The sequence below is a fragment of the Falco cherrug genome, chromosome 2 (assembly GCF_023634085.1).
Source record: "Falco cherrug isolate bFalChe1 chromosome 2, bFalChe1.pri, whole genome shotgun sequence".
In the NCBI taxonomy this organism is placed as follows: domain Eukaryota; kingdom Metazoa; phylum Chordata; class Aves; order Falconiformes; family Falconidae; genus Falco; species Falco cherrug.
In genome coordinates, this window is record NC_073698.1 from 17,804,978 (window position 1) to 17,826,199 (window position 21,222).

General features: G+C 43.2%; 1 protein-coding gene across 1 annotated transcript; it reads right to left on the reverse strand.

Moving 5' to 3' along the window:
* Positions 1-9,371: 9,371 nt before the first annotated feature.
* LOC102059603 (vitelline membrane outer layer protein 1-like) lies at positions 9,372-11,298 on the reverse strand. The gene is given in 3 exon segments (XM_014286209.1): positions 9,372-9,708; positions 10,417-10,511; positions 11,134-11,298. Coding segments are annotated over 3 exon segments (597 nt in total).
* Between the last annotated feature and the right edge of the window lie 9,924 nt (positions 11,299-21,222).

The following is a 21,222-nucleotide window of genomic DNA, read 5'->3' on the forward strand; positions in this document are numbered from 1 at the left end:
CATTGACTTCTAGCAGGCCTGAACACTTGGCCAAAGTTGCGCTCCTCCTCAAAGCTGAAAATACCTTAAACCTCCAGACTAGCAATGATACAATAATACACAATGTGATGGAAGAACAGGCTGCTTCCTCCAGCCTATTAGTCTGGTCTGGTGGCTGAACATGAGACTGAGCCAGGAGGCACCAACAGCAATTTGAGCACCAGGAGAAGAGCCCGAGGTCAGTGTGGCAGAAGGACCATGGCAGAAGAGGCTTTCTTAAGATATCAGAAATCAAAGTATTTAACTGAAAGTCAAAAAATATTTCCCTCCCTTTGAATGACATTGGAGAGCAATAAGGATGACCACTTAGAGCGCAGAAATGACCAGTGGATCAGGAACATGGTCCATGAAAATGGAGAGGGACTCTATGGCTCAGAGATGATGAGTTGTCCCAAACGCCTCCCTGAGTAGATACCAGAAGGCTTTCCAAGTTCCTTCCCCATGACTGTGCCTGTGCCTGTACCATCAGCCTCAGGATCCAGCCACAGCACCCCACAGACCCCCACATCACAGCAGCCATCCCCTAGCACAAGGGAGCTGGACTGAAAACACATTTACATGGATGCAGCTTCTGCACAAATGCAGCCCTTTCCCACCTCCTCTATGTTTTGTATTTCCCTGCTTGATCACTATGCCCTGCTCAAACCTTGCTCCTGCCCTTGCAGGACAAGGCTCCGCTTCCACACTGGACACTCACTCCTTTCTGCTCCTTGCAGCCCCAGGCTTTTCTATGTCAGCCTCCACCGCATCCCCTTGCTAGTGTCACCACTGGCTCTCAATGTGGCTACGGGTCACTTTACTTTCTATGCCAAAGAAACACTTGACAATCATCAAGTAGCTCTTCAGTACACTAGAGGTGGCTGGAAGGGGTCATTATAACTTGAGGGTTTGGGGGAATTGTGGCTGGCTTCACCAAGTAAAGGATCCTCAATTTCTAGCAGACTGTTAGAGCAGGCAGAAAGCACTTGAATGCTGTTAGAATTTCCACACACACCCCGACAGAAGTACCTGCATATATCTCCTACGAGAAATAGAACCCAGCTGAATATGGATGGGCTTTTAAAACAGTGCACAACCATCTCACTTTTGTTTCCCCTACTCATGTCTCATGGGAGAGGGACTTCTTCCTCCAGGTGCCTCCCACGAGCCTCTAAAAGGGTGAGTGAAGGGTGATGCAGTCTCCAGTGAGCATGTTACCTGGTCTGAGTGCACAAACCCAGAGAAACGATATTCCCAGAGATCCTTCTGGTACAACGTGGACCCGCAGTCCACCACAGGAGTCAGCACCAACACAACACCTTGACTGCTGCCAGGAGCTGGGAGACAGATCAGGGGTCCCACATCACAGCCTGACCTGTTTTCTAAAATCCACTATTCTCACACACAGTACTTGGAAATTTTTTTCCAGTATTTTATGCTGTGGATTTCCCCTATTTTTAACTCAGTTTTTATCCATAAGACGCAATTTGCCTGAGCAAAGAAAGTTGCTACATGCTTCTTGCTACTGACAGCATCAAGCTCAACATTTCTTGGCCTTATATATTTGCAGACCATCTGTGAAAACTCTGGTGTGTACAAACTCTGCATTTGAAGCCTTCTTTTGACAGCTTAGTTACTGAATATGCAGGGGTTCAATAAAAAAAACATACAGAAGTATCAGGAAAGAAAGAATGCTTCATGACCCATGGCTCAGGATCTCAAAGTTCAGTCAAACTGCCTTGCTAAATCAGCTTCAAAATACAGAATTTTTTCTTAAAGCATCCAGCAACAGTAATGCAGCAAATCTTTGCCCTAAAATTCTACTCAAATCTGTTTAGATGAGATCACTAGTGTTTTTGTGCTCTAACGGTGGGGAAAAAAAGATGTAAAATGCTTCCAGTGACCCATCCAGAATCAGACTTCTGTGCACCGTATTAGCAATGCCAGGAAAATTACACAGGAACTTTAATTTGTAGTGACAAAAAGCAGGAGACAGAAGAACTGACTGGGGAGGTAAAGAGGTGAGAAGCTTTTCATAAAGGATCTCTCTGAACACGTCGGTATCACAAAGGTTACAAATGAGCTAGGGGAGCACAAAGATAACTTGGGCTTGGTTTTCTTTCTTTTGGCTATTCAGCTGGCATGAAACCAGCACACCCCAGCACTGAAAAAATAGAATTTGCAGACCACTAACAGTCCAAAACCTCTTTTATATTATCCAAGTATATAACACTAAAAAAAAGAGGGAAAAAAAAAAGAAGATGGCTGGGAAAACTCACACAAGGAGGAACTAACAGTCTGGGCCCAGTGATCAAGCTTATTGCCTGCCTTTCTTTTAGCCAAAAGCATTAAAATGCCCACAAACTACTAAACTAACTAGTACAGATCAGCCCCATCTCTGTTATAGAACAGCATCAAGAAATTTCTTCAGCCATGACCTAGAAAGGCGAACAGATTCCTAAACCATTAAGTGGGGTGAAATTACACAAGAAGCCACTAGACTAACTGTTGAGGGAAACCCTGCTGCCTGGCAAACCCCTGTTACATGCTGGGAGGCCCAACAATGAAGGGAAACATCTAAAACTCAACACGAAGAACACTAGAAAATGCAGAACTGGAAACAATATAGACTTGGGAAAGAGTTCATCAGCATGATTACTGTTCCCGTTCTTGGGCATTTTGCGCTCACCAATGTGCTTTTGGGAAGACAAATGAGTCAGGTCTTTCCCATCTACAGCTTACAGAGTTTTTCAAGTTTTCATTAGAGGTTTATAAAACTTAACTTGCAGGGAAATGGAATCCCAGAAAATGTCTGAATGCTGCAGGGCAATTCTGCGATGTGGGATTTAGACTTATTTTGCTCAGTATGAGAAACGTGACTGGGTGACAACTGTGGCATTCTTTTTGTCAGCATAAAAAGTGATTTAACTATTCACCACATATTTTCCAGGTCTGTGAAAGCCTTTGGGATTATGCTGAGGAAAGATTTAGTTAAGTTTCTATGGAAACCATAACACTTGTATAAAAGCCTGTTTAACAAGCAAGAGTGTGACACTGTATCTCATTCAAGGTGAGCCACCTCCAATAAAACTCATTGATCCACTCTCAACTGGGTTTTAAAGTCTGGGAGGACACCAGTGGCTTTCTTACAACTCTAATAGGAGTGAGACTCAGCAGGTACAGCTGGATAACTACTTAGCACCATAGCATAGGTGTTATAATCTCACATGGAAAGTTGCAGTCATTTGGCTAGACTTGAAAGAAAATTTTTCAGTAGATCACACAGTAATGATTTCCTAAGTTTATGTCTTTCTCACTTATCCCCTATTTTATACAAGTGTAACTTCACTGATTTCAGTGTGTCCCAGAGGACACCACAGTTATGTCTTTTCGTAAAACACTGAAGTGTTCCCAGCTTTTTTCTAGGTGTTTGCAAACACCTAGAAATAGAAGTGGCATTTTCTTCACTTAGTTACTACTTTTCCTGAGGTGAAAGTCTCCTTTGAAATTAAGAAGGGCTTTGTCCCCTTGACCCAGCTTTTCCTGGTAAGCACACAGAAGTTGCTGTTGCAGTGAAGCACAAACACCGTAGCTGGCAGGAGTCAGAATTTATTTTTATCTTTTCTCCTCAGCAAATAAGATCATCAAATCAGCTTTTAGAACATATTTCATGTTTTCCCATTGACAGTGCTCCCAGCTGTGTTGTGGATGCTACAGCAATAAACCAGAAATAATAGAGCTGGTCTTATTTGATAATCACAATATTGACAAAAGCTGAGAAGGGAAGTTGCTTTCTAAGTTACTTCTGGTTATCTCACCATAAAAAGTTCACTCACATTAAAAAAAACATGCTGGAGCAAGGATTGAAACAACAATCCTTGCTGGAGCAAGGATTTTAGACACAACATCAGATTGGGGGATTAATTTTTTAAACTACTTGTACTACTTGAAAAAGTGCAGTGGGTTAAAATATTTTTTGATAGCATGGAGAAACACTGTCCTTTAGGGTATGAGTGGCCCTTTCTGGGTTTTGTCAAAGTCAGTCAGGTACATTTTTGTCTTGCACTTTTAAGTCATTCACAAAACAGCTGCAGAATGCTCCCCATGAGAAAGAGATGAGCAGAAACACAACGGGGATCTCTCAGATCTGTTCAGAGCCTGATCCTGAAAAGACTCATGCAGTAACCTAACTTTTCATACTGTCATATTCCTTCTGAAAGTGTTTTCTGCAAACTGAGTGAATAAGCTCATGCAAGCATTCTTGCAGCACCTTCACTTGTTTTCTTTGCTACACAGCCACTAAAGAGGACATTGATGTCCATTGTGATAGTTCATGTTCATTAACAAATGCTCCAAACTACCACAACCCCATTGCTGCCGTTGAATTGGTTTTGAGTGATCAAAAAGAAATAGCTTTTACTCTTTGCTGGAGAGGCAAAGTTGTTAGTGCAGCAAATGTCATCACCTAGCTGAACTGTTTCAGAAGCCATCAAACCGGAGCAAGCCACACAGAGTCAGTCTGTGGGGTAAGGTGCTGTGAGGTGATGGAGGTCTACCAAGTTTTGCTCTGGTAGGATATGGAAAGCACAGGAAACATGCACCAAAACCAAAAGTCTCTAAGAAACCTTCCACACTATCTGCTCAAGAGAAATATGTTTTCTATACACTTGGTGTTGCCACCTTGCTGCTTAATTGCATTTCTGAACTGCCACGCAGCTCATTTATCCTCCCCAGCTTTCAGTGAGCCAGGGAGGTACCTTCTACCCCCTTTTCCTGCCAGGGCAACAGTTTCTATCATGACTTGCTAGAACCTGGACCACCTCGGGTAGGCTCCATTTCTGCAGAGATGGAGACAAAGCAGGCAGGTACAAACCATGCAACAACCTCTCAGACAAAAGGTTAGGATTCAAGAACAATACCATAGATACACAGCCCTGTGGGACAAGGGTGGACCTTCAGGCTCATGGATGGAATCCAGAATTCAATCCTTCATGAATCACCTCTCCAAAGACCTGCTGTTTTTCTTTTCATGACCCATAGGTTAGAATTGTCTGTTGCTCATATTCTGTAGCATGCTCAACATCTCCAAATGCTTACACTCAGAACATTCTAAAACAGATGTTTTCAGTTGTTTCCACCCTGGTAATCATGCTAGTTAATTAGGTTTGGTTTTAAGGGCTAGCAAAGCTAACTATGACAGATTGAGCATGAGCTGCATGGTGCACTTCATCATGTATAGCGTTAACAATCATATGTAGCTAAAGCATCTTCAGATGTTTTCTCTGCATCTCACAAAAACTAATAACTTAAGCTTCAGAACATGTGTGATGGATGGAATATGTATTTTCCTCATGCAGTGGGAACAATGCAGCCATAAAGACTATGATTTCTGAGGTCAGTTTTCTAGAAGCAGTCTCAAAGCTTGGTTCACTGGAGCACCACTAACAGCAGTTTTGTTCTGGATCTGGTTCAGCCTTATTCAATAGTACTGGGTTTTAAAAGCACTTCTGGAAAGCTCCAGACCTGCTGCTTCTGCCATACTCCCTGAGATCTGTGCCACATATGCACAGATGGGTAGAAAACTCCTCTTTGCCTTCCCTAAGCCTACTCATACTCCAGCCCCAATATTGCCACGTTATCAGTAGACACGGGGATAATTCTTGCTTGGTCTTTGGTCTTACCACTGGTCCCATAGTCATCCCACAGGAACTGGCTAGTAATTCTTTGGCAACACATTCCTGACTCCTGGGTGGGCCAAGGACACACGGTGACTTTTTTAAGTTGTGCAGTTGTAGCTACTCATAGTTTCCAGCTACACACCATTTCAGCCACATCACTTCCAGCATACTTTGGTGATATTCTTATACCTTTGTATGAGTTGAAGAAGCTTGATTCCTCCACCCTGAGTGCAGTAAATGGCTGAGCCCTGCTCAGCTCGAGCTTCTAAACTGCAGTCCCACCCCATCTTTTCTGTATATGACATGTTTTGCAAGTGGACTACCAGAGGAGGCCCAGCTGGAAGTATTATATCAGTATTCAGATGACAAAATCATTCCCATTTGATTTTTAAGTTGCTTATAAAGGCACGAGAAAGTATGTGAAGAGGAGGTGGTATTATGTTTTCTAAACATTTATTGGAACAGCTCTCATTTGGAGTGTCTACTCCCATAGTGATATGAAGCTATGTAACATAGCTTCATGTTACGCCCAGCACAACAAAGAAGCATAAAAGGTCAGGTTTGCTGACAACATGAATAATTCTTCCCCCAGTGCAACCTCAGAATTTAACTAAATCATTAATTTGCAGAGAAGAAGCAGATGTTCGGTCTTCCAGCTTGGCCTACCCTCTGGAGAAGAAGCGTGCAACACAAAATTTAAGTTTTTCAGTTGTCTGCACACATACATACACAAAAGAAAAGAGGCATTGCTTCTTGAACAAATCTCTCAAAAGAAAATTAATTCCTTCTTTTAGGCACTTCAGCGATAATGGCCTCTCTTAGAAACCAGCTTTACCTGGAGGACACTTATTTGCTGGTGACACTGGTCATACAACACTGTAATATGAAACACTTGATGATTATTGCTTGTCCTACTTGCTCTGGTGGAAGGTGACCAGTAGTTGGCCCTCTAAGACTTCTGTGAAGTGCATGGAGGTGTCTGTCTGAGCAAAGGGATACCCCCAGCTTTGGAAGATGATGTAGAAAATGTCACCACAATTCCTGTTCACTTTCATTGAATGAAGCCTATTTTGTTTAGGTCAGTGCAGCTATTTTTAATATTACGTCCTCAAACATCACCTCACTAATTATAGTAGATGGTCAGTTTGCAAGCTGAAATGATTCCTATCTCATAAGAAAATTGAAGTCAAGCAATTAGATGCAAATTAAGATATGTCCATGTGTGGGGTTTGAAAACACAGTCATTTTGGAAGGTAAATTTATGTGTGGTCACTGTTAACCCCAGTTAGCTGTGAAAGCATCAGAATTTAGTTTTAATTGAGTTTAGTTCAGCTTGTTAAAAAAAGGTTGCTACTTCAGCATTTTGAGTTTGTGATGTTCTTTTCTACTAAGCACTAGAGCTGAGGGATTTGAATGTTTACAGAGAGCTGAATATATGACAAATAAGGATTTTTTCAGAAATTCTCAAATGGAGATGGAAGTTACAAAATGCTTCCTTGAGGCTAGTAATCCCTTGTATTTCAAGTGCTGACTGGGCTGGTTTTGCAAAATAAGCATTTTTTTAAAAAAACTGTTGCATGCCTAAAATGTCTGCAGTCAAAAGGAGGACAGAAAGCAGTTAAAGGATCACTTAAAAATACCAAATTATTAAAAAAAAAAAAAAAAAACAAACAAAAAACCAGCTTTAAAGGTTAAGAAATAAATCAGATCTTGAGATTAAATAAATCAGAGCTATGCAAATTTCCAGCAGAAGGTCTGGCTGGAAAGTTTCATATTATTTTTTAAAAAAATAAAATTATTCAAATCCAGGAATCTTTCTAATATTTCTTCTTGCACCATTGAGGCTTTAGTAAGCATTTCACTTGAAGTAATTTGAATGACATTGGACATGCATCAGTTTACCCGAACTGCACCTCAGGAAGCAGAAGATGGGAAACCATACCCTGTACAGTACGAACAGAGCCAAAAGAAACTTCTTATTCTCCACCTGGTTACAGTAGATGCAATCAGTCCTGAGTTCTTTATGGCTGGCTTCTCCACTCATCATCCATCACTTGGAAAACTCCTGTGTTGACAAAAATGGGGACTGTGAGGAAAAATGACACAAGTTTTATGAGAAATCACCACGTGCTCCAAAGGCCAGCATTGCACAACATCACCAAACATCCAACAATAGCTGTTGGCTTGGCCAATAAAACTCATACTCATGTACTTCCCTGACTCAGAGAAACTTTTTATTACAGCAAGTCTTAGATATAGAGCACTGCCACCAGAGACAGTACAGTTAGACAGACCAGTGATTTACTCAAAAGCAAACTCCTGATTTTTTTAATCTAAACCCTTTTAACTGAAGTATGTATCGTGTTTGTTCTATTCTTTTGCCTAATATATAGCATATTTCTTACAAGAAAATAGTTATTATTCTAGGGGGGTTTAGGTAAGCGAAAGGAAGAGAATTTCACATAGGTGAAAAGCCAGAGTGGTGATATCTGCTGTCTTTGTGCTAAGCAGATGTGAACTGGCACATCCATCAGCTCTGTGCTGCTCCATGTGTTTGTGTCCAGACTCCCACAGCCCAACCAGTCACCTAGAGAATTACAACACCATGCCCTTAGGTTGTTTCAAGTAAACAAAGCTGCATAATGCATTGCTTTGAGGGGATAACAATAACTATGCTTCCTAAAAGAGAGGCAATAAGTCTTCTCGAAGTCTTGCCAGAAAGGCTTGGTGGCTCAGCCACTAGGGCGCAATAATGATCTCCAGGCATGATATTTCCGCAAATCGAGAATAAGTTCTTTATATCTAGCCCATCAGGACAAGGTGCTAACTTCAAGATTATACAGCAAATTGGAGCATAAAAAATGGAGGAATGACACAGAGTTCAGTCTTAGTTTCTATTCTCCCCATTCTATTTAGACTATGAAGCCCAGAAGCAACAAATAAAAAACCAAGTCCCATGAACACGAGTTTTGCGTTACTAGCTATGTGAGCCAGTGGAGCACTCTACAAATCAGCCACAAGGGAGGTCTGAGAAAATATCACCCACCCCAGGGCACCATAGCCACACTCAAGGGGATGCCCAGTGTAAGCACACTTTTTATGACCATGTTTCCTAAGGCAGGAGCTCAGGTATGCACTAACAGATTGCTTATTAAAAGCATGAAGAAGTATTGAGGCTATTAAAGTCAGGCATGGCAATGATACCAAATGTTTCATGCTTGTCACAAGCCTGCCAAAATTTCTGTTTCACCCTGTTTAGCTCTCACTTTTCATTTTCTTTCTGGTTGTAAACCTCAAGAATACTCAAACTGATAATCATTCTGCCCTGTCTGTCATGATCAACAGATCAAAGACTATTTTATAGAAGACGAAAATGAGCAGAGCAAGCTGAAAGAAACTTAACAGTCAGAGAAAAAAAAAAAAAAACAGAAATCTGTTCCTCAGCTCTGAGCAGTTGTCACAGATTGAGCATTTTCACAGCGGTATACCAGCAGTTACATGATAGGATGATTCTTGTGAACATAATACACTTCGGTAACTATGGCAAGCTATGCTAACATAGTGGTAGCTGCAGAAGACAGCAGCAGCAGCATTGGCCAATACAGCAACCTGCAAGCAGTCAAAACATCACAGGCATGTCCCAGTATAAATCCAAAACCAAGATTTACTGATGTTTCATCTACTGTGGTATATGGGATGTGTAGGCAGTGATGCTGCTAGAGCGAGCACCCATTTGCAGCAGAACTTCACGTTGTTGAGTGCTGTGTCATCCTGAAGCCCAGTTGGGAGCTCTACCTTGGTCTGAAGACCGCATATGTTGCAGTTTTTGCTCCATGGGCCAAATCTACCCCACGATAGTCCATCACCTACTAGCACAGTTGCATATGAGCATCTGGTTTGGATATTGCTGGTTGCTGTGTCATCACCTCCTCCTTGGGACTTCTCTGTTCTCAGTGAGAAGGAGATCAAGTAGCCTCCAGGTCAAACCTGGAAGCTGGTCCAGATACCCCACCTGACAAAAAGCAGACAGAGGAGCGTCTGGGCTCTGCAAACTGCTAGGAAGTGCTCCTTCTCCCTGTCATGCTGCCCTAAAGCTTAACACCTCCTTGTTCACAGCAGTGACGAGGATGACAACCTGCTGCATTATGGGGCCTCTTACTTTTTCATTATTTTCCCTTCCCCCCTCAAGGCTATACTTTTCATTGGTATCTCATCAGAAAAACATCAGGAAGTCCAAGATTGGAGAGTTACGGTTCTGGTGGAAATTCCAAGGACAGCCTGAGCACATATTTTACGATGCATCCCTGACCTGTCTGACAAGTACACCCCAGGCAATGGGGAGAGCAGGCACTTTGCTATCCAGAAGTGCAGCACTGTTCACTGCAGCAGGGCCAGGGCTTCACCCAGTTTCTGAATGTATAGTCAAAAATCAGTTTTCTCACATTTGCCCCATGTGTTGCAGATTTCCAAAGGAGGACTCTTTCCCTAGGGCTCTGCAGAAATGTCAAGAGCAAACAGAAGGATGCGATGTGAAGTAACCATGTTGAATTACCCTAAAAATGAACGAACAAAAACCCCAACCACCTGTTTTAATTTACTTTATGCTACAGCACTATGCAGACAAAGCAAGTCAGAGGAGAGACCCCTGCACGTGGTGATATCTATGGATATTTTGTGAGCTGGTATATGACAAACATGGGAAAAAAACAGTGTTATTCACTCCCTTACCAAGGACTCAATGACTGAGCCACCTTGACAATGCAGGCATATGCTGTTCAGAGCTGTGTCATCTCTTCCGAACTGGGAGGGCTCCACCTGCAGTAGAAGTCATAGAGGGACAGAGGTAAAGGGAAGGGGAAGAAGACTCAGGAAAATTCCTTTAAGTGCCAGTCGTAAGCTGTCCCAAGACCTTTCTGTAATGACAAAGATAAAATGTCTTTGGAAGCACATGGGAAAAGTTGTCTGTCCGTGGGAAACTGCAACGTACTCTTGTAACATGCTCTTCTTTGTGTTTTCTAACTACTTCTGACCCAACATGTAAGGCAGAGACTCTGAGTCCCAGGAGAGGCACTGGTGGAGAATGCCTCTCTCCTAGACTACAGGAGCAGATTTCAGCACTGACGTGGCTTCTCTCAGCAACATCAGCCACAAGCAGACTATGCGTCTACCAGCACACTTCTATCCAGATTGAGAGCAAAACAATTCTGGCAGTAGCTAGGGGGAAAAGAATATCATATTTTTTTCTTTACTGGTGTAACCAGAGTGACAACATTTTCTAGGCTAAATTTTCCAGAAGACTCATAGTTTTATGTACAGAGTACCATACTCTGGAAGAGGAGAAATTCTGCAGGAAATCTAAACACTGGAGAAGACCCTCCTGGGAGATGGAGAGCTGGGCACAGGGACAGGAGGTGGTGGGAAATAAGGAGAAATTTACTTTCAGCGCAAATCCATTGGCATAGCCATAGTGGCAAAATTGCCGACTCCTCCACTTGCCCCAGTGGCCTCCATTGGGCACACTGAAGACAGAGGTGTATTCATGCACACCTGGGGTGCAGAGGGAGAGGAGCAGGATGAGGGTAGCTGGCATGAGGAGCTTCATCTCTTGCACTCTGCATGTGCTGAAGGAGAGCTGGTATATGGACAGGTGAATTTATACTCTGTCAAGGCAGCTTGCCTTTCCCCACCAATCCATTGACGAACATCATAGGAACAATAGTTTCCACCTGGGTAGTGACACAGCACTTGCTGATCTGCTCGCAGTGCCCATGAGGAGATCCCCTGGGTGTTCAACAGCCAACACGCAGCAGATGCTGTGGCTGTAGCTGTATCCACCATCACCAAAGGGCTGTGGCAAGACCTACGTGCTCCTTGCTGGGCTCATGGCACAGCATCAATTCCTGCATCTGGCTGTGCAGATACTTGGCCATGGGGACGTTTGTCTTTTGAGAGAAACTGTCATAACCATTTTAGTTATTACTGGATGCCTGGCAAGACAGATGAATCATATGGAGAAACAGAAAGGGCCTGGTCTGGAAGAAAGTATAGGTAAACTTCAAACTTTGTCTCTCCCAGTACCTTCTATTGAATAGATTCCTAGTAAGCTTGACATGTGTAGGTAATTCATGGTTTCAGTGACTTTTTTTTCCCCACTACCATTTTTATCTCAATAAAAAACATTGTGCTCTGATTTGCAACGAGCTTAACTGAAGTCAGACATACAGGGACACCCACAATGATTCTCAGGGATCACTGAGATAAATGCCATTGGGAGGGAAGGTGGAAGGCAGGTTTTGCAGAAAGGTGGTACTGAAGTTGAGTGCACAGCCTTTAAGGATGCCATAATGCAAGGTAAGGTGAATTTGAAACCCCGGAGTTGAGACTTTTAACATAGAGATAACTAATGCTCCCTGGAGCCTTTAGGCTTGCAGGGTCTGGCAGAAGCTGTTTCTCTGTGCAAGAGGCGAAGAGGACAATACATTTAAGCAAAGTATCTTGAACCTCAGGATTTTATAGCAAGTTGAGGTGCCAAACCATGAGCTGTCAGAAGACAAAGATTTTCCCTATTCAGGTTTCTTTTCCAATCTCTGCTGTCTCTGTGCATGTCCCATGAAGAGACGGTGTTGCCTTTCTCACCCTTGGCTCTGTGCTCCTCTTCTGCTTGCCAGTGCTTTGTACAGGCGGCAATAACTGCAAGTGGAGATGATGGGAAGCTGAATTAGCCTTTCAATGAAAGGCACGAAAGGAGCACAACACATGATGGAAGCACAGCCTGTTCTCCTTTTTAAACCAGGACTTTCTTTTTACTTCTCCAAGGGGGTGTCAAAGCCCAGAGGAGATATGCTTTCCCCCACAAGGACCTGAGCTGGTGAGCCAGGTGTGTTTGCTCAGGCAGGATCACACAGTGGCAACTGGGGGCACCCAGACCTGCCCTTGGTTGCATAAGAATGGAAAGGAGCAGAAGTCATCTGTTGTTAATACTGCAAAAGAAAAAGCAGGATCCCCATGTTCATTTCTCCTTTGCTGGCCCAAAACCACCACCCTTGGCTGCTTCACTTCTGGCGGCAGTCATGCAGATCCACAGCCTGGCAGGACCCACCTTCCCCCAGACTGCTTTGGTCAGGAGATTCCTGTCTCTTCCAGCCCCAGAGGGAGGATCCCAGAGCACGGTGAGCCCGCAGTGTGACAGGGGAGTGGGGTGAGGCCAGGGATTTGGCCATGAGAAGTTGCTTGTACACACACTTCAGAGACCCCCAAGAAAACTCAAGCCCAGGATGAGCTCTGTCACTCTGGGCCTTGGGGAGTGTCATTTTCCCCATTCACAATCAGAGAAACTACCTGGTAACTGGGTGCCAAATGTGAGATGCCTTGGACTTCCATTTCAGAGTACATGGCTTAGGTAGTACTTAATATGCAAAAAGCAGAGCTGCCGTTGATTTTTGCTGCCATGTAATGGTATTAATTTTGTTTGGGTACCTCAAAATGTTTTCTAAGATCAACTTACCCAAAACATCAAAATAAAATATTCTACAATGGTGAGATCCAGACCTCTTACTAACACATGTACCTTATCCTCTCCCTTCCTTTCCTGTATTTTAATATCCTTGAAATACTGTCAGAACACAGTTTTAAAGAAAATTGGAAAACTGATGAGTTTGATAAATAAAACATGACTACAGTAAAATGATGATGATACAGGTTATTTCATCCTTTCATTATTCATCCAGCTGAATACAATTATTTTTGCAAGCAGAGGATATGCCACTACTTTTCAGCTTTTATAAATACTTCTAAAATTTTAAAATAAGCAGACAAATATAAAATTATGTAGTTTATTAATTTTATACAATTATTATTTTGATGCTGTGACATACTTAAAATCTATATGGAATATTTAAATTATATCTATAACATATAAAACATATACTACACACAATTTGCTTTATTATGTTATTGAAAAAATACACATTAGTATGCATGAACATAATTAGCTCTTGAAAACTAATTAATTTCAGATTTTTACCCTTGAAAATACCACACACTTAGTGATGCAAACTTTATTTGGCACCGTTGTGTGTTGTCTTTCTCATATTCATGTACACCTGCTGCTGCCCAAAGGACAACAACAATTTCAGAGGCTTCCCAGACTGCCTAGCCTCTTCCTACAGCTTTGGCAAAGCACAGCCCCAGACTGTGAGGTCATGCAAGACCACACCTGCTTCAGGTGTGCTCCTGTTTCGGTCTCCAGTGGCGCTGCTCACCATTCACAGCCCACGTACTGATGGTCAGCCAGGAGCTCTGCAAGCCTGTGGACATCCTGACGTATTTCAGCGTGGTACTCTTTGTCTGTGTTCTGAAGAAGGTCATGCACTAGGGTCATTTTTGGGTTTTAATTCTTTAAAATTGTAAGGATTGGGCATTTCTAAAACCTAATAATTAGTATTATTTCTGTGGCAGGCAGGGAAAATCAGTATCACTTCCTCTATTATGTGTTTTATATAATTCCGCACAAAAGACTAAATATACTAATTCAGAAAAAGGTTGAAGTTTCTTTTATCAACAAGACAGACACAGAAGTAGACATGAGCACTACATTGCAACTTCCAGCTATCCATATCACCCTCCAGCTTGGACATGCATTCTTGCTCCCTTCTTTGCAGGATCCAGCCCACACCAGAAGTTTCCAGGAGCAGGAGGGGGTCTAGTATGATGGTTTGCCAAGGGACAGAAACAAAGGACAAGCACTGGACACTCATGTCCATAACTCAGAAAGGCACTTGAATCAGCCAGTCAGATGCAACCAAGAACTTCTCCATTCCAGTTTATGGAATTAAAAAAAGGTTTCCTCTAGTGCAAAATCTTCTTTGTGTGCTAAAAGAAGAAAATTTTCATCTTAGATTGAGGTCCAGGGACTACATCTCCTCACAGATCATCTGTTAAGCTGCCAGCAGGTCCTCTGGGCTGTGGAGGTAAGAATGACTTCTGGTGAATTAATTTTCTCTGCAAGTGAAAAAAACCTGGAGGAAACTCAGGTGGACTGAAAACTGGCTGAATATCTGGGCCTAGAAAGTGGTGATCAGTGGAATGAAGTCTAGTTGGAGACCAGTATGCAGCAGTCTACCCCAGGGGTCAACACTGGGCCCAATCCTGTTTAATGTCTTCATTAATGATATGGATGATGGGGCAGTGTACCCCCAGCAAGTTTGCTGCCAACACAAAATTGGGAGGGGTGGCTGAATGCCAGGGGGTTTTGCTTTCATCCAAAAAGAGACCTCCACAGACTGGAGAAATGGGCTGACAGGAACCTCATGAAGTCCAACAAGGAGCAGTGCAAAGTCCCACACCTGGGGAGGAACAACCCCAGGCACCAGGACATGCTGGGGAACACCCAACTGGAAAACAGCTTTGCGAGAAAGGGCGCTCTGGTGGACACCAGGTTGAATATGAACCAGCAACGTGCCCTTGCAGCAAAGGAGGCAATTGGAATCCTGGGCTGCATCAGGCAAAGCATTGCCAGCAGGTCAAGGGAGGTGATCCTTTTACTCAGCACTGTTCAGGCCAAACCTGGAGTACTGTGTCTAGTTCTGGGTTCTTCAGTACAAAAAAAAGACATGGACATGCTGGAGAGAGTCCAATGCAAGTCCACAGTGGTTAAAAGACTGGAACATTTCTCTCCATGAAAGCCCAAGAAAGCTGGGACTGTTTAGCTTGGAGATGAGAAGACTCAGAGGGGATCTTATCAATGTCTCTAAGTACCTGAAGGGAGGGTACAGAGATGACAGAGCCAGACTTTTTTCAGTGGTGTCCAGAGACAGGACGCGAGGTAATAGGCACAGACTGAAACACTGGAGGTTCCCTCTGAATATTAGGAAACACCTTCCTCCCCACCCACCACCCCCCCCCGCCGAGGATGACTGAGCACCAGCAGAGGTTCCCAGAGTGGTCATGGAGTCTCCATCCTTGGAGATAATCAAAAGCCATCTAGACATGGTCCTGAGCAACCAGTTCTAGGTAGCCCCACTCAAGCAGACAGTTAGATGAGATGATCTCCAGAAGTCACTTCAATCTCAATCATTCTCTGACTGTGATTCTGTGAAATAGACGAGAGAAGTTGACAAGAACAACACAGCAGGGTAGATGCACATGAAGATAATCTCAGTTATGTGTTAAATGCACATGAAGATAATCTCAGTTATGTGTTTTGAGCGAGCTGTAGGAAGGGTTGAGGGTAGAAAGTGCCCAGGAGCTCACTAAAGGAGTGGAAGTAGACAGCATCCACCAAAGAAGAAGCCAGTAAGTACAAAGAGACAGTTTTAGCTGAATGACTATATGTTTCTGTGTGGTCCAGGCCATTTTATACTCCTCCCACTCTGTTACCAAGGTACTGGTTGCCACCCATCAGCTCGCAGTAGCCTTGTCCCTCCACAGCTGTAATGTTTCCAATTGGCCATTACAATGAGATATAAAGCAGGTGTAAATCACATAGCCTGGCTCCATTAAACCTCCCTCACATGCAGCTTGGGATGAAGATGAAATGTTCCACAGGTAAGTGCATCCTACAAACAAGCACACTATCTCATGGAAACAGCACATCAGAAAACCCAGAAATCACACCTATTACCAAAGAAACCTGAAAGGGCATTAAAGAATCTATTTGATTCTATGAGAGTGTGAATAAACAAAGGGCTGTATTATTTAGAAGCAAGAGGTGGGATTCTGAATGAAAGCAGACATCTACAGTCCAGATGTCTCCATCTGAAAAAAATCACCGTGGGCTCCCTTTATAGCTACTGAGAGAGACAATATGACAACAATAGAGATAAAGAGATACTTTCACATGAACCTCTCCCTAAAGATACCCATTCATTCCTGCTGAATACAGGGAGGCATAATTCCCCCTCTGGACAAGTCTTATAACCTCAGTCTCTTTTTAGGCTTTAGTAGGCTAAAAACAGTAGTGCTGAATTAGAGTTAGTTTTCAGTAATAGGAGCAAATGTTTAAGAGAACATGAGTAATCAAATAATGTGCTGTCTGGTCCTCATTTTCTCATATGCTAAATTGACTCAGATTAATAGAAAACAGAATAGCAGGAAAAAATGCGAGCAAGGGATGTCAGAAGTGAGCTGAGAGCCAGGATTTTCTAGATGCATGAGCAGAGAAAGAGGCTTTAGAGCAAACAACAGACTAAGTATAGATATTTCTCAGGTGTAGGAGGAGACAGTTTTGCATCAGTGATGTGATGTGGTGCTCTTCTTGTTGTGAACTTGTTTTCAGGCAGTTTCCCACCTGCCCGTGAACCCCAACTTTCATATAAAACTTTTCCTCAGAAACTTAGACAATTTAGTTACCTTATCTACTAGGCCAAGCATCCGTTAGTGTTTTTTAACACAGAAGTTGCAATCTTTACAGTTTCTCACTAGAAAACTAACTATAAAACTACCTTCCCCTGTGAATTATGTATGTCTTCTTTCTGTAGTCTTATTCCTTATTTGCTTATCGTAATTTTTCTTTACAATGGCTGATACTGTTTTAACACTTTCTTCTGAAAGCCTAATTGCTTTCAAAAAAAATGGGAGCTTTCAACTTCTTTTGGTTCCTGATTCTGGTCTGGGAGCCATGATGCCTAAAATGTTTATTTTTTCCAGAGAGAGTCACAGAACAATCCTATCTGTAAATAAACAGAGAATAGAGACAAAGAACCTGAAGAAACACAATGAGACAGCTCGTCAATGCCTGCAGCCCTAAGGCAGGATCAGTCCACACCTAAGTGTTCCCAAAGGATGAAGGATGTTTGTCCAACCTGTGCTTAAAAACTTTCAATGACAAACACACTACAGATTCCTTAAGGAAGACAGTCTAGTGCTCAGTTGTCCTTACTGTTGGACTGGCTTTCCTAATGTCTGTTGAAAAGTAAGATTACTGGGTTTTATTTCTTGTAATAGTACAGTTTATTCGTTTCTTCCTTTCACAAGCATACACACACGAGGACTATTTTCACATCCCTCTTCAGTCTTGCCTTCCTACTCAATAATCACAGTTCTTTCAGTCATACTACTTATATAGTTTTCTAGGTCTGGTAATTGTAGGGTTGGTTTGAGGATATTTTTTTGCTGTTGTCTATCAGCAGGTCTGCAGCTTCCTTGAATTTCATTGTCCAGAACTGCACCGAATATCCCAGCTAAGATGAACCAGTAATTCCAGACCCAGAACAGTCTCCTGTGGAACATGGCTTGATATATGTTTCTACAATTGGATTGGGCTTTTGATATTTTTTTTACCATTGATTCAATTTGCTAATTAACAAAAATAAGAAAGACAGACCTTCCTGCAGTGCAGATTTACTGGCAGCTGGAGACCAAATGTCAGTTTACACTCGCTGAGTGTCTATTACTATATCTTCAACTAAAGATCACATCACATATGAAAACTCTAGCAACTTATTCTGAAAATGCCTTGGGAAAAACTCTCAGGATTAGCTTTAACCACAGTCACAAGGCTGTTCAGCCCCCTGAAAGTGAGTGTTATGGCATATCCAGTATGTCCAAAGTGATCCATCCCCTTGCTCCTACTCCCCTGGCTTTACACACAGTGCACGCACTAGCACATACCAAGGCTTTCTTCTCCAGTAAACTAAGTGGTTCCCTTGGTGGGGACAGGCTGCCACCAGCTACAACATATTCTACATTGGGATGTGGATCGATCAGCACTACAGAGCCAAGCCAGTCACAGTCGCTTGGCCGTGGGAAGCTGTCTGGTACTAACAGCAATGCCAGCAAGGGTACTTCAGTCCCAGAGTGTCCCCTGCAGAGAGCTGGGGCCTTGTAACTGCTCTTGCAGCTGACACTGCCTTCCCCGAGCTCCTGCTGGTGGATCTTGACCATCCTCCTCAGTTCCTTTCTGTAGTGGAATGAAGCTGGGTTAATTATCATTGATAATATAGAGCTGTGGGCTGGCTTCAGGGGCGGCGGGTTGGCCGATGTAGATAAGGTGCAGCTGTGGCTGGTTCTGTGTTAAGTAGTTGAGAGCAGCTGAGGAAGAGAGAGGAGGAAGAAGCAGAGAGAGTGAGCGAGCCTGGCCTGGGTGAGGAGAGACAAGGAGAAGGCAGCAGGGGGACCAGTATGAAAAGTATGCTGGTATGAGATGGTAAATAGACCTTCTTGCAGCTTGATAGTTTGGAGAGTGCTGCGACACCTTTCCTCCCCCTTTAACTGCCCTGCGGAAGAAGGCAGCACGTGCTGCATCTGGGTTCCAACCATGCCTGCAGTGGCAGGGTGGCTATGCATGCTGGCTCAGTAACCCCAAACCAAAAAGAGCAGACTGAGGGCTACCCAGGGTTGACGGAGTGAGGGAGGAAGGTGGAAAAGAAAGAAAAAAACTATTCATAAAGCTCTGAAAAGAAATTTGAATATTTTAGATTATTTCAATAAATACCAGATCATTCAAAGCATACCTTTATTTAAAAAAAGGACTTTATTAGCAGATCCTGAACATAGGTGAAGGGGAGGATGAAAAGAAAGGAGAGGGCACATCCTTGACATCAAAATGTCTAAAAGTGTTTAATATATGTACAGACTTTTTTCTTATATCAAGCTTTTGTATCTCCTAATGTGATACAGGTGTTGGTTGAAAATACTTTAACCACCACTCTGAGACACATGCTCATAAGCAGAGCAGATTGCACCCTGGCTCATGCCCAGATCCAGGCTGTGTGATGGTTTCTACTATACCACATGTTTTGGCAAAAATTCTTGAGGCCATCACCCTAAGATGAAGGGTCCATGTTCTTACAGGAAACACACGTGGAATTACAATCCCCTTCCACTCTGGAGCAGGGTAGAAATAGTTGGGAATTCCCATGGGAATTACTGCTGGCCACTGCAGCCTGAACACTTGCACTGATGGGACAGCTCAAGCAAAAGTCTTTCTCTCAAGAGCTTTTCACAGGCAGTCATGCTGATCCAGATAATTTACCGTGAAACAGACCCTGTCGTCTACAGTTAGCTGCCCACCTCTGGAACTGATGCTTCAAGGTGTATTGATCCAGCAAAGCCTTTCAGCACAGCATTAATCTTCTGGACTTCATTTATATTCTTAAAGTTCAGCAAGTGCTAAAGGGCTTGGCTGTACTTGAGCTTGCAGCACCTTAAAAGCTCAGACCTTCAATTAGCAGCCTTCAAACTGAGGTCCTAAAGCCTTCACCACTGACAGGGGACCGCTGACCTGGGAGGCAGCACTGATCGTGACACTGCTTCAGCTCTCCTTTGTCACAGAATGGAGTGAACCACAATAGTCTGGACCCAACGGCTTTCCTTGTGGATCTAGAATTGCACCATATGGAAGGCTTTGGACTAACCAGAAGATAAATCAGGTATAATCAGTAACTTTGCTGATGAGTGACTCTGAGGTCTCTGTCAGGAACAGATGACTAGAGGGGAAATGCTGGTTGGGGTCAGATTAACACTAGATATCCTATACCTGAGTGTAGTTTGGAATGAAACCATGAAGGCTATTTATTCTGAGTTATGAATAGTTATATTTTCTGTGTTTTGAACCTGCTGTCTGCTTGCTTTCAAACCCTTCAAATGCATTGGTCCAAACCTCCATCTCTTGCCTCACCTCTGCCATAAATGTCAAGAGCAAGAATTGGTCACCACCTGCAAACAATGGTAGCTGTCTGGGGCATGATCTATTAATTATTTAAGCTTTGTTAAGATCCTGATCTGGAAAGGTCCAGTTATTTGCTTTGGGAGTTCCCATAGTGCCCTTCACTGAGGTATCCAAGGGCTCCACAAACATCCATTTCTGTTGTGAAATGAGGGAGTGACATTTTTCCTTGTAACAGTCCAGGCACCAAGGTGCACGGACTAAAGACAAAAGAACCCATTTACTCTGATTGCCAAATTGCCTTGATTAGATTTCAAGGTTTCAAGTATTACATAGGATATAAGAAATTCAAGGCAGAGCTACAACTGCTTGTAGAAAACTGTTCTGCAGTTGAGACCCTCGTGTCTAAGAACAAATGAGTCAGAAAACAACCAATAATTAGGAAGCCATCTATGAATGACTGAAGTGATCTACCTTGAACCACGAAGGGAGCCATGACGAAGTGCCCTAGGCAGCATTCACACTCAGCCAGGGCTCAGGCTGCAGTCTCCAGGTCCTGTCTTGCTGCCCAGTCATCCCAGACTGACCATATCCAGCCCCTTACTCCCTGCACGTGAACCTGGTGGCAAGATCCAGCTCCCCTTGCAACATTTTCTGCTTTGTCCCTTGCCCAAAGACTTGGAAAGGAAAAAAGGAACGATTATTCCAACATCATTAAAAGTGTAGCAATAAGTGGGGGCATATGTGCCACATCCCAGTAGTTCCTGCTGTCATGGGTGACGTTGAGGGCTGCAGGGAGCAGGAAAGTCCTGAGGAACTAGAAAGAGTGGTAGAGAGGCACAGAGGAGGTAGATGTCTCTCTCCTTGCACCTATGTACTGACCATTAACACAGACAGAAGCAAGGGAAGGCCAGCATAGCC